The sequence below is a fragment of the Phyllostomus hastatus genome, unplaced genomic scaffold (assembly GCF_019186645.2).
Source record: "Phyllostomus hastatus isolate PE091 unplaced genomic scaffold, TTU_PhHast_1.1 phas_scaffold_501, whole genome shotgun sequence".
Taxonomy (NCBI): Eukaryota; Metazoa; Chordata; class Mammalia; order Chiroptera; family Phyllostomidae; genus Phyllostomus; species Phyllostomus hastatus.
Window position 1 is genome coordinate 19985199 of NW_025334033.1, and position 13292 is coordinate 19998490.

At 35.9% G+C, this 13292-nt stretch overlaps 1 protein-coding gene across 5 annotated transcripts in view; it reads left to right on the top strand.

Annotated features, from left to right (window-relative positions):
* Positions 1–13292, top strand: part of UNC13C (unc-13 homolog C) — a 505027-nt gene that overhangs the window by 306635 nt on the left and 185100 nt on the right. For all 5 annotated transcript variants that reach the window (XM_045822765.1, XM_045822762.1, XM_045822764.1 and 2 more), the window contains one exon: positions 11821–11954. In XM_045822765.1, the coding sequence (XP_045678721.1) occupies positions 11821–11954 (134 nt within the window). The remainder of the gene's footprint in view (positions 1–11820; positions 11955–13292) is intronic.

The following is a 13292-nucleotide window of genomic DNA, read 5'->3' on the forward strand; positions in this document are numbered from 1 at the left end:
TAAATGATGATGAAAAGTGGCACTCAGATTAGTTGATTCACATGCCTAAAAGGGGACATAAAGAGAACAAAAGGAGGTGAGGACCCACCTGTGTCTTCTAGTTAGTTATACGTCTAACCGTTTCTGACCACTTTTCAGCAAAATGAGTGTTGATTGTATTGGAATCTTTCGGTTAGTCAGAGAGTCTCACTTGGTGCTGGCTATGTTCTGTCTTCATGGGTGGTTTTTTTTGTGTGGTAGGTGAGAAATAATAGGCAACACTGTTTCTTATGAGCTCATTGGTTGTACCTACTACCAGTTGTTGAGTGTTTCTGCGCCACGATCGCTGACGGGTTGTGCCACTGCTGCGAGCTAACACTTGGCATTTCTATAACTCTTAGTATTTGCTTGGTGCCACATTAAGTAGTTTTATCTTTCTCTACATACAGATTAAAACAGCAAAAACAAAACAAACAAAGAAAATGTATGGTGGCTTGCTGCACCTATTTAGTGAGTGATGGAAGCGAATTCCATTCTGTTTACTGACCACATTTAACATGGCTGGTGAACATTGAGAAACAGTCAGTTTTAGAAAAGCAAGGCCCTAGTGACTGTGTTTGCAAAGTCTGATATAAATTGTGGAGCCTTAATGACTCTCAAGCGATTTAGTTCACTACATAAAAATCAATAAATTACTTATAATGAAACATTTAGGCATACAGATAAAGTTGCTTGCTTATCATTAAGTCTAGAGAAGAATAGGACTTGAAATCTTTACAGCTTCTTTTAACTCTTAAGCTCTCTGACTCTGAACAACCTGACAGTTATATGGCATCATGACAACATCCAACGTGCTTTCCTCAATGCTAATCCTCCACAAATTTCCCCTGACTGCATCTTGACTTTCTGTCTACTTTGGACAATACAGGAATTCTGTTTTCTAGTTGATCATTTTGATTCATGAGCTGACATCTTGTCATGTTTTTATTTATAGACTTCAGATACTAAGAAGGCATCCCAAAGACTATTTACAACTTTCTGGCTTTTGGTTTTTAATAAGAGTCTCCACCACCTTAGCATGTGGATAAGGTATAAGCATCTAAATTTTTAATAGGTACAAAAAATATAAAATTTGAAAAAAACACTGACATAAGCTTAAAAATTAAAATATCAATCTCTGTTAAAATATATAATTTCACTATCCTCATTTTTCTTCTTATACTGATTGTCAAGCATTTAAAGGTAATACAGTTGTTTTTGTTATCTAGTATCATGTGATAAACATGTAACATATTTGGGATCAAGTGGTGGTAGGCAAAAATCTATAAGGGCTTCAAGGAGATGGTTGGTGAAATCAGACTTGTTGGTGAGAATGGCACCTGATCTGTCTGTTCTTCTCCACACAGACCTCTCCACAGGGCTACTTGGACATCCTCACAGCTTAGTGGCTGAATTTTAAGGGCAAATGATACAAGTGACAGGCATTGAGAGTGCCATTTTCTTAAATCCTCAGCCTAGAAAGAGACATATGTCACTTCTACCATATTTTATTGATCAAAGTCACCCATATTCAAGGGAAGAAAATATAGACATACCTCTTAATGGAAGGATCACCAAAGAATTTGTAGCCATCTTTAGTCCTCCACAATATTCTAGCTATATACTCCAGGAAAAGTGAAAACAGATTTGGTTGAACAGCTGTCTGGTTTCTGCCACAATGTGTTTTAGCCTTTTAAAGGAGCACCCACATGCATAAAGTTACAGTTATGCAACATAAATAAGTTCTAGAGATCTGCTGTGCAGCATAGTGCTTATAGTTAACAGTGTTGTGTTACATACTTAAAAATTTGTTAAGAGAGTATATCTTGTATTAAATTCTTACCACAGGGGTGGGGAGGCACAGTAGGAAAGCAAAGGGACGCAAGGAAGCTTTGGGGTGTGATGGATAGGTTTATTACCTGGTTTTGCTGGTGGCACCATAGATGTATGCATATCCCCAGTCTCATCAAACTATATACACTAAATATATACAGGGTTTTGTGTATCAATTGTACCTCAATAAAGTTATTAAAAAAACAATAATCATAGTTTTTAATCAATATCCTGTCAGGTGCTCAAAACTTATGGATTGTGTTTTTATCTCTACTGATTTAGTTATGGGCATATACTCATAGAAAGCATATGAAAAAGAAACTCAGGACATGTGGTCATTTTTTAGATATAGTATAGGCAAAGGAAATCATGTACACCTCTAAATGTTTGGAGATTTGTAACATTTAGTCAGATCTGATATTTAAATTTTTTTCTTATGTTGTGCTAAAGTCTTCTCTTCAAAATTTTATTCACAAATATAGACTTTATTTTCTTGACCACACAAGATAAATCCAATTTATCTTCTAATCTTTCTCTACCACACCCATTATGTATTTAAATCAGCTATCATGATACTCCTGAGTTCCATCTAAGGACTATTAGTTCTTTTAAAGATGTGATATCTTAAATGGATATAAATGACTGCTAGATGTAAAAAGAAAAGGTCAAAACTATTAGTTGATCCATTAAAATAGTAATGTTTTATATTCAAAAAACTTTCTTATGCATCTCTCTTTGGAATCTAGCAAAAACCTTGCAAATTACAGAGCATATGCTATAAATTTTATAAAAGGTAAGGATTCACCTACTATGATAATATGATAATAAATGTCTCTTATTTAAGATATTCAACTTATATGCTTTACAAGAATTATCAGAAACATAGGACTAGGTGGGTATATTTCTATTTCAATATTAGGTATCCAAAGCTGAAGAAATCAATTCCTTCAAGTTAATGGTAAGCTGAAAACAGAATGTTGTTTCTGATTCTATGTTTAATTATTATTTTTTCTATTATACTATGTTGTTAAGTAATTTTTATATTTAAATCTCCACATTCAGAGTTATGACAATTTATAGTTGTGGAGATATATATATATGTATATGTGTGTGTATATATACATATATATGTATGTACACATACATCACTTAACCATTGACAGTCTCTTCATATTCAAGGAACCATTTAGTGCTGCTAAAACTATTTAGAGCAGGGGTGTCCAACCTTTTGGCATCTCTGCACCACAATGGAAGAAGAATTGTCTTGGGCTGCACATTAAATATATTGCAACACATAATCACATAAAAATCTCATAATGTTTTAAGTAAATTTACCATTTTGTGTTGGGCCACATTCACAGCCATCCCGGGCCACATGCAGCTTGTTGGCCACAAGTTAGACACCCCTGGTATAGTGTCCACACACTTTAAAACGCACTTGGGCATTGTCCAGATACCTCACTTATTGAAGCTGAAAAGGTTGAGTAAAGATTCTTTAAATACTTTGCTATTGTAATAAAAGTGAAATATTCTAATGTATGGATTTTAAATGCCGGCTATACAATAATCGTGGCAATCAGAGTATAGACTGTCCCAGTACCCTGAAAAGGCAAAGGTAGCACAACTTTATCTGTGATGAAATTAAACTCAAAAGTATGCATGGCATACCCAGAATACTAAGGGCTATTAATGAAGTTCAAGTTCATTAGCAAATCCAGGCATCAGTCTCATTCAGCCAACCTTCCCCAAATCTCTCCCTAAAGGTTAAATGACTCACTATATGTCAGTAAAATTTGGTGGGTGAATAAGGCATCTTTGACTGTGGCATTAAAGATTAATAATGGGAAAAAAAGATGAATAGTGAAAAACACCTTTCTTTGTAGCTAAATCAAAGGTGTTAAATGTGCAGTGGTCCAAGTAAGCTGTGGACTGAACACTGCCAGAGGCAAAATATTGAAAAAAGAAGTAACAGGAAATATTGGCACCACCTTAAAAAAGGTACCTTATTTATACAAGGCATTAAGATATATAAGGAGATTTCTTTGGTCATTGATGAAAAATGCAAATGATTCCATTTAGCAACAGCTCTCAAACTCTTTAGGAGGAGGGGTCTTAAACCCTATTGATCTGTAACTTAATTTTCTTGTGTATGTCTTGCAAATGAAATCCAACTCTGTATTCTTCTATTTACCTGAAGTATTTTTTTTCTTTAGGTGAAAGGAGGAGGTAAAATGAAATAGGGTTTAAAACAAAATAAATTGACATTAACATTTCAAGGTCTGACCTTTATGACTATACATAAACTTGGATGGATCACTCATTAGCCTCATTTTCCTCATTGATAGGATGCATAAATTGTAATAAGCATTGTCTGTAGTCTTTTCAGTCTTACATCATGATTAAAAAGCAAAGAAAAGAAGTATAGCATTGTGGGTAGGTCTATAAGCTCCTGGCAAAAGTTGAGAAGAAGAAAGACATAAAGACTTGCATTTACTTATAATTTGATTTTAACTTCCATAGTTCTTCCTCTCGTCCTGCCTGTGGATAGTCTCCTCATGCCAGGCCCTGGAATTGGGCCCAGTTGTCACCAGATAGGTACTGTGCCTTGGGCCAGCCCTGTCCCTGCAAGGTCAGGGAACTGCAGGCTCTTGACTTGCACAGGAAAGAATACTAGAATGAGTCTGAGTGAGAGTCTGAAGTAAGTTTTATTCAGGTAGAGATGAAGACGCTAGGATGTGCTGCTGTGCTAGAGGAAAATGTACACGTTGAAGTGGACATGGGCTCACTAGCAAGTGAGGTGCACCTTGGGTCAGTAAGTTCTTGTGGCTTTATGTGCTTCTAAAGGTAGGTTGCTCCTGAACTTTGCAGCACTGAATTCAGTCTTTGCCTCCTGGTTGGGAGGGGATCTTCTTCCTAATGGGATCTGCTCCAGCAGTGGCCTGGTGTTTCTCCACCCCTCCTTGCCCCCTACCCCCTTCTCCTTGTGCTGTCAGTTTTCATTTAATGATGGTATAATGAACTTTGGAGTTGGTCTCTGGTGTCAATTTTTTCTCCAATTTGGATTGATGTGCTTTTAGCCAGTCCATGTTGTTGTCATTGGCTTCTGGGACTACCACAGAGTCTCCTGCCATAAGTGTTTCCTTTTGCTCAGGCATGGAGGTGGGGGCTGTGGTGAGAGGACCTAGCAGCTTATTGGTCCGAGATGTACTCTTTTGCTTCCTCATTCCACCCTGTCAAGAGTTTTCCCTAACTTTTCTCTATCTTGCCTCCCAACAGTCTTTTTCTGATTTGTAGAACTCCCTGGCATGGAGATCAAGTTGCTCACAAAAACTTAATACAGCTTTAAAAAATCCTGTTTCTCCTCTGTTATTTTCTTCCTCTTCTTTTTGGAAGCTTCTGTAAAATTCTTCCATATCTTGCTTCTTTTTTACTTTCTGTCTACACCTTCAAATCAGAGACTCATACCATTTTGCTTAAGTGTAATCAGTCAAACAAAATTTGGCCTCTGAAATTACCAAATAAGCAATTTTAGTAAAGTCATTATGGACACTATAATATCCTGATGGATTTGTATTTGGGCAAGCAGACTAAGGAGTCTGTGAAGAGCTCAGAGCTGCATTCTCTAGATCTTCACACTGGCTAAAATTGAGCGGAATTAAACCAACACTAGTTGAAAGAACAGATGAAGGGGCTGTGGTGAGATGAATTGTAAGGATTAACTCATAATTTTAGTAGGAACTTTTGGGACAACAGGTTACAATGTCGATTAGGAAAGTTCTAAAACTGGGGGTGGGAGAACACACTGATTGTGCCTATAGCTCTCAAACTGCCAGTATGTGCAGAGAAGTTGTGTTAGTCTCAAGAATTTAGGAAATCTGTAGAGACTTTATATAAGTATCAATAACTTTATTCTCTGAAAGCTTTTCTTCCCATTCAAGATCTAACTCAGAATAAAAATCAGCTCAATATTGTTAGTGGGAAGTAATGGTTGTAATGTGTCTATAACCTATATAACCAAGTCTTAGAGTTGAGAATATAAACAATAAAAAAAGTGTTTTTAAGTGTGGTCTACATGCTTGTTTTCAGTGAAGAAGATGGCTGGGAATTAAGGTAACTCAGTTTATCTCTGAAATAAGGGTTTTAATATTTGGCTTTGATATTTGGAGATGAATGAAGACCACCCAAATCAGAGCAAACAAGCTAATTGTCCAGGTCTTGCTATAACAAGGAAGGCAGCCAACATTACTTTTATTTGGCAGACTCAAAGGCAGAAAAGTGGGAAAGCTTTATGGTAGAAAGCAGGAAGGTATCAGGCCTGAAATGATTGGACCTTCTTTGCATGGGGAAACTGGGAGTCAGTGCATGAGAAGGACATTCTATGTGGTTGGATTGAGGAGCATATTTGGCTTGCTCTGGTTGATAGCAAGTTGAAAGTGAGGACAAAATCTGAGGAAACTGTTGGATTAACCAGTTGCTGACCATTCCCCACTGACTCCTGTAGAATCTGTGGTTTGGCATCTTGAACTAGTTGTTGCAAAGATTGTGGGTCAGATTTCTGTCATACATGGTCTGTCCACCATCGTTTGTATATCTAGTCTTCAAGGCTAGTCTTGTTGTGAGGACTGAATACAAAACAAGTTGAAAAGATGCCTCTGTTGCTGCTTTGGAGGTGGTAGAAGTATTATTAGACTGTTATAGAAAGGCAGCAGTGTCTGGGAGAGAGCAGAAAGCAGGATAGCTCCACTGACATCATTGAAGTTCCCACCAGTTGCCCTGGGCTACAGGAAGGACACCTAGGGATTTTCTGTCTGATCCCATCTAGGTATAGGGCAGTATAAATATCCATTCTTCTCCTAGCTGAAAAACTGTCTGTATCACTCTTCGCAGAGATCTCAGATCTGCTGAGCAACTGAAACTTTATGATCTGCTTCTAAAACTATTGACAGACTTTCCATTTTTCTAACCTGTTGGACTGCCAGGGCTAAGATTTCCTTGTCTCAGAAATGTGAGGAGGTATACATCCAACTCAGAGTCAAAGGAAGCTACAAACATATATGAGATACCTAGTTAATAACTAATATTGTCTTCCCAGCCTTTTTTGTTATATTTTAAGCTTATTTCTTGTTAAATATTCAGGCACATGTCTTTTTATTTTATTTTGTCTTTAGAGCCACAGTGTCCTGATTTTCCAAATTTCTAGCATCTATAAACTTTGTTGTCAAAACTTCAATCATTGCTTGCCTGCCTTGTTATCTTCCTATGAACATTGTAGCAGTCATCTACTTACATATGCATGAATTCCGTAAGTTATTTTCAGAGATAACAACAGCTTCATTATCTTACCTAAGGAATCATTTTCCCTGGCTCTTCTAGACCTTGGCTCTAGAGGCCTTCCCCTAATCTCCATTCCTGCCTCCCACTCCCATAGTCCAAAAACCTGAACAGTTTCTGTCTTTCTGCTTTCTTACTCCCTACCCTGTCTAGATCCATTTCTCCACTTCCCTTCCATTTTTCATCTTTCTTCCTCCGGACCAAAATTAATTTGTTCCAACACTTCAACGCTTCTTGTCAAACACTCAAATCTGTCTCCTCCCCTACTTTCATTGCACTCCAGTAGCAAATCCACACTCTGTTTTCTTGACATTTAAATCCAGTGATGGAGGGAACTCATGGTGATCCCGAGCAGTGTCACCAGACATTCAGGGAGCCACTCTCAGCAAAACCCCCAAAGCTACCTGGCAGTACCACTGTGTGTGCAACTCAAGGCTCTCTCCTATTGCTGGAAGGACCTATTTCAAATCTTTACTACTTACCCCTGCTCTTCTCTCTGGATAGAAATTCCTAGCATTTTTATCATCTGACTCCAAGGAAAACATGTTTTTCATTTATATTTCAGGCTAATCCTCCCACATACACACTAGATCCTATTCTCTCCCTTTCAACAAAAGCTTAATTCCCCCATCTATGCCTCTTTTTAATAAAATTGTATTCTTTCTCCTTGTTAGAATTTTCCCCAAGCTTTTGCCTCTGGCCTCTCTTTGAGTAATCTTATTTACTCCATAATTTCAGCTACCATTTATACCCTGGAATTTTTTTTAATCTATATCAATAATTCAGAATGCTTTTGAACTCAAGACCAACCTACCTAATTATATTCTGGATAGTTCCACTTGGTTTCTCTCTCTTCTTTCTCACCAACTAGGCAATGAGTTGTATCAATTTTACTTGATGTTTTTATAAATTTGATTTTATTGAACTTACTGCTACTGCCAAGTCATTAAAAAAAACAAATGTAATTAAAAACTTCCATGTTTAAAATCACTTTATGGGCCTTATTAAGTTTGATTTAAATGCAAATTCCTTAACATGAAACAAAAGTTACTTTAGGGTTTGATAGCATCTATCTCCAGAGCCTTTTTCCCCAAAGTATTTTCAGAGGTGCATTTATTCTGTGGAAAATTTTACAAGGTGGGGTTGTCTAAAAGAGGAGGGGAGGGGAGGGTTTATCAAGAGCAAATGCATTTGAGAACTAGTGTTCTAATGTTAGCCCTCAGAGCAGTGGTCCTCAGTCTAGTCCCTGAACTAGCAGCAGCAGAATTACTTGAGACATCATTGTACATGCATATTCTTAAGCCTCATGCTAGACCTACTACATCAGGACCTCTGCTGATTGGGTTTACCAATCTGTAATTTAGCAAGCCTTCCCAGTGATACTGATACACACTGAAGCCTGAGAAGTACCATCTTAGAGAATTACTATGCATACAAACATATTATTCAAAGAAGTCTGGAAATAATTTATTTAACTTTGCCTTATCAAGAGCTTGTAGCCTCATATTATTAGCAAATCCCCAAGTATGTATGTCATGTGCTTTCACATTTAAATGAGCATCTTTGTATTCCTTTACCAAATATCTCCCCACAAACTTTGGCTGGCCAGCTCTTTAGAGGACAGTTTCGGAATTACATATGCAATGTCATGGATGTATAGGAATCCTAGGAGTGGCATAAGTCTCACTACCATGAAGATATTGTCTATTATTTCAACTCTTTTGTGTTTTTTTGCTCATAATAGTTCTCTCTATATGTTGAGCTCTTCTTGATGAAATATCTTCATATTTTCTCATTTGAAATTATGAAGGTAGAGTGTGCATTTTATCAGCATGTCTGTACAAACTCTTTTTTGTAGGAAAGTATTTTTTGTAAACATGCCTATTGGATGTTTTATTCAGCTGACTCTGACAACTTTCTACTTTCAAAAAATCCTGCCCTGGCTGGTATAGCTCAGTGAATTGAGCTCAGGCTGTGAACCAAAGTGTCGCAGGTTCGATTCCCAGCCAGGTTACATGCCTGGGTTGCAGGCTATAACCCCCAGCAACCACACAATGATGTTTATCTCTCTCTTTCTTTCTCCCTCCCTTCCCTCTCTAAAAAAAATAAATAAATAAAATCTTTTAAAAAAATCCTCTCCTCATTACAGTGTCGTGGACACTGTAACTTTCTTTCAACTTTCTTTCCTCAATAATCTATTAATAAAGTATATTTTAGTCACTATAATAGTGATGACTATAATTAATGATCTACTAAGTCATAGTTTTGTAGGTTTATTGGATTTTGTTTTTTATTACATTTATAATTATGTTATATTTGTATATTATGTAAATATATCATAAAATATAGTTTTATTATGAGTATTAATTAAAAAGGTTCCAGTACATATTAACATATTTATTAGCTTTTACAACTAGTACTACCATTATCTTAATTTTTTAGCTGTAAGGTTAAATGCCCAAGTCAACTTCTAGGAGATTAATAAAGTTTTACTTAGAAAAATTTAATTCTTAATCAACCAGGTATATATTTTAATAGACATCATTGTACCCCATTATTTCAAACATACAGTCTGTTGAAATCCACTAATAAAACAGGAAAATTGATTTATGACAGTGCTGTGTGATATGTAAAAATTTAATGATTCAGCATTACATTTGGTTTATTGTGATGCAACATAGAGAATGTGATGCAAAAAAAGTGGTGCTATCTATAGTCCTCTAATTCCATAAAAAAAGAGCAATGGACGTATAACATATGACAGCTGAGGGACTTTGGGATTAATGCATATTCAACCTTATACTTTAGTCTTTCCTCCTTTCCATATCACTCTTTGCAGAATGATAAGTGACTATGATGTTAAATATATATCTATAGTCATTTTCTCTCATTTAATTACATTACTTGAAATAAGTTAAACATATAGTTTGCTATGTGCACATCATGATGATTAATGATAGTATTCTAATGTAGTCCACTGTGACCATCAGAACTGATTTTATTTACAACCTTTATGACTCACCAGACTCTCGAAATCTAAACACATCATAGAAAGGAAATTTCATTGAACTCATGTAATGGGTAAATTATTACATTACTGTGGCAATAATAAAGTCCTGTTCACAAAAGAAAGATACATTGTAATAGAAAATATAACTTAAAAGTAGGTAAGGCTGAATATTTGTAAGACTGCATTCCTGCCTTTTGCTTCTTAAAGATCTGCTGATATGCCTTGGGGTACCCCAGAAATGAAGAAGGGAAGGCTGCCAAGGACTTTCAAATGGTTCTTGGGGACCAGACATGCAAGGTTCTTAAGATCCTATGAAGTCTGCTTATAGTTCATTTTGGCAATTTCAAAGTAATTTGTGCCAGCCACCAATTTTTTTACTATTTAAATTTTGCTTTCCAACTTTTAATATCTGCTGCATTTTGAGCATGAAAATAAATGAACAGCACTTGATAGCACCTTAGGGAAATTACATGCCTTTAAGGGTACATTACAGTCTGTGTGTGGAGATCTTTAATAGTAAGTGGATTCAACATTGGGCTGTGCTCTAACTTAAGTGAAAGTAATTGGGTGATGACTCATCTAAATCTGGTTACCTGTCTTGGGCAGCATTAGAAGACATGCATACAACATTCCATGCATACCAAAGGGTAGCTGATTTTCAGATAAGACACAGCAGTTAAATATGGCAACTGGTTGGGCCAATTATAATCTAACCTACCTTTTATATCAGAGAGCCCATGAATTTTCTGAGCCACAAATTTAAGTTCTCAGATATTCTGGACCTGTCAGCATGTAAATAACTTAGTAAAAATAGTCAAGGAAGGCATATACTTCCCACCTATTTGTATACTTGAGTAAAAATCGTCTTGACTTTATATTTGTTGCCTGATTTTACAAAGTAAATGTAACAGAAGCACTCTAAAAATAATACAAACCAAACAGAATAACCATAATAATTTATTGGTAGGTTTGAAAGAATTATGTGTTGAATGTGAAGTTTATATGTGAAACATTCACAAGTGTTACTGTACTTTGTTAATCTTGATGGAGAATTCATTCAGTGTGATAAATGGAGAAGAATTCAAACATGGCTTACACACAGACACACACAAAATAAGCTTCCAAAGTTTTAGTTAGTTAGATACATTTGTAGATGGAATGGGAGAGTTAACAGGCCATTCATGTAACGTGTGTATTATTGTGGTTTGATAGCACTGACTTTGTAAACATGCGGCCTTGAGTTCTTCCCACTTGCCACCAATGTGACTTTGAATAAAATATTTAGGCAGGATAAATTTTTCACACACACACATGTGCACACATACATACTTTTATACAGAAGGAATTCAAAAAGAAATAATTTCTACAGTAGTAATTCCTAAGATTATAGTCAGAAGAGAAGCATTCATTCCAAAATCAAAGCATTTAGAAATTAAAGCCTGGCCACTGTGGCTTTATCCTTTGGTGTTCCAGTCAATGAAGAAAGGAAATCTGAATTTAATAGCTTTGGCTCCCATGAGCTAATTTGTTCATAACAATTTTCTCTGATCCTCCTGTTTGACAATGACTCTAACTAAAGTTATACCATTTAACCTTTTCTTTTGCATGTTATGTGACCTTGTGAGCAGAGTAAGAAACAGGACATTCCTCGGGAAGAGCAGGGACCAACTACCAAGAATTTGGATTTTTGGCCCCAGCTTATTACCCTGATGGTCACTATTATTGATGAGGATAAGACTGCCTACACACCTGTCCTGAATCAGTAAGTACACTGTTTTATAAACAAATAGACTTTATTTAACTAAAGCTAAAGAACGAAATATTTTAAACATGGCTTATCTTCTCACAACAATGACAATTTTTAAAAAATTAAGCTATAGTACAAACCAATATTTTTCTATTTTATCAGAAAATATCAGTTTGATGATATAAATTTGTAGTTCAAGCCCCATAGAGTGTGATTCTTTGGATGTGAAGACCAATATTTCCCAAGGGTTATTTTTACTTGATGTAGAAAAGTGGTTTATTTCCTCTGGTTTCTTTTGTAACTATTCATTGTCTCAAAAGAAGAAAAAATGCACCATTCCAAACTAAAGACATGTTAAAAACTACTATTAAACATATAACTTTTTAATAATAATGATCTATAAAAGAAACTGATTTCAAAATAGTTGTGTATCCTGGATTTAACAAATATAATGCAATATTTAATAGAACAATTCCATTTTCTCAAATTAATCCCTATGCATAGAAATTACAAATATGAGCAAGTAGCCAAGGCAGATGAATTAAAATTCATGGCTGTTACAGAAGACCAAACTCTAGAATTGTCTAAAGTCATCAACTTATCAAAATACCACTAGCTATGAGACCTCAGGCAAATTATTTCACTTCCCTAGGTCTCAGTGTCCTCATATGGAAAATAAGGACATATTACTAGGTAATTTCCAAGATCCAATACACCTTTAATGTTGCACATTTAGTATTTACTTTGTTCCCAATACTGAGGACTATACAAGCAAAATAGCAGCTGCCTCCGCCAACCAAGCCCTTGCAGTATGGTTAATGGAGAGGGCATCCTGACATATTGGTAATACCTGGCATGTTATGGACAACAGGGATAGCAGAAATATACAAACTGTTGAGTATAACATGAAGGAAATTCAGACTTACAATGGAGAACTGGTTTTCTTATTTCTCATTCTCTATGACCCTACTGGTCAAGACAGTTTGGGGCATTTTGCTTATGTGTGAACTCAATTGAAATTCCAATGATAGAAGTAAATTTAAGTATCCAAGTTTTTATTCTTTTCTGCTTCTTCATTCTTTTTTCTATTGTATTTTTTTCCATTACCATTTTTCCTATTTATTCTCCCTTTCCCCCTATGATCATCACACTGTTGTCCAGGTCCATGAGTCCTTTTTCCTTTTTGCTCTACCCCTCTACCCCTAATGTCCATTTTTACCTGCTCCAAATTCTTCTTCTTTGTGGAGAAACTGGTCTACTCTTGGATATGTAACCATAATTTCTGCTCCCTTTTACCCTTATAGTCCACCTTTTCTGCCTGATATCCAGAGTGTCTCCTCATAATCATCTGTA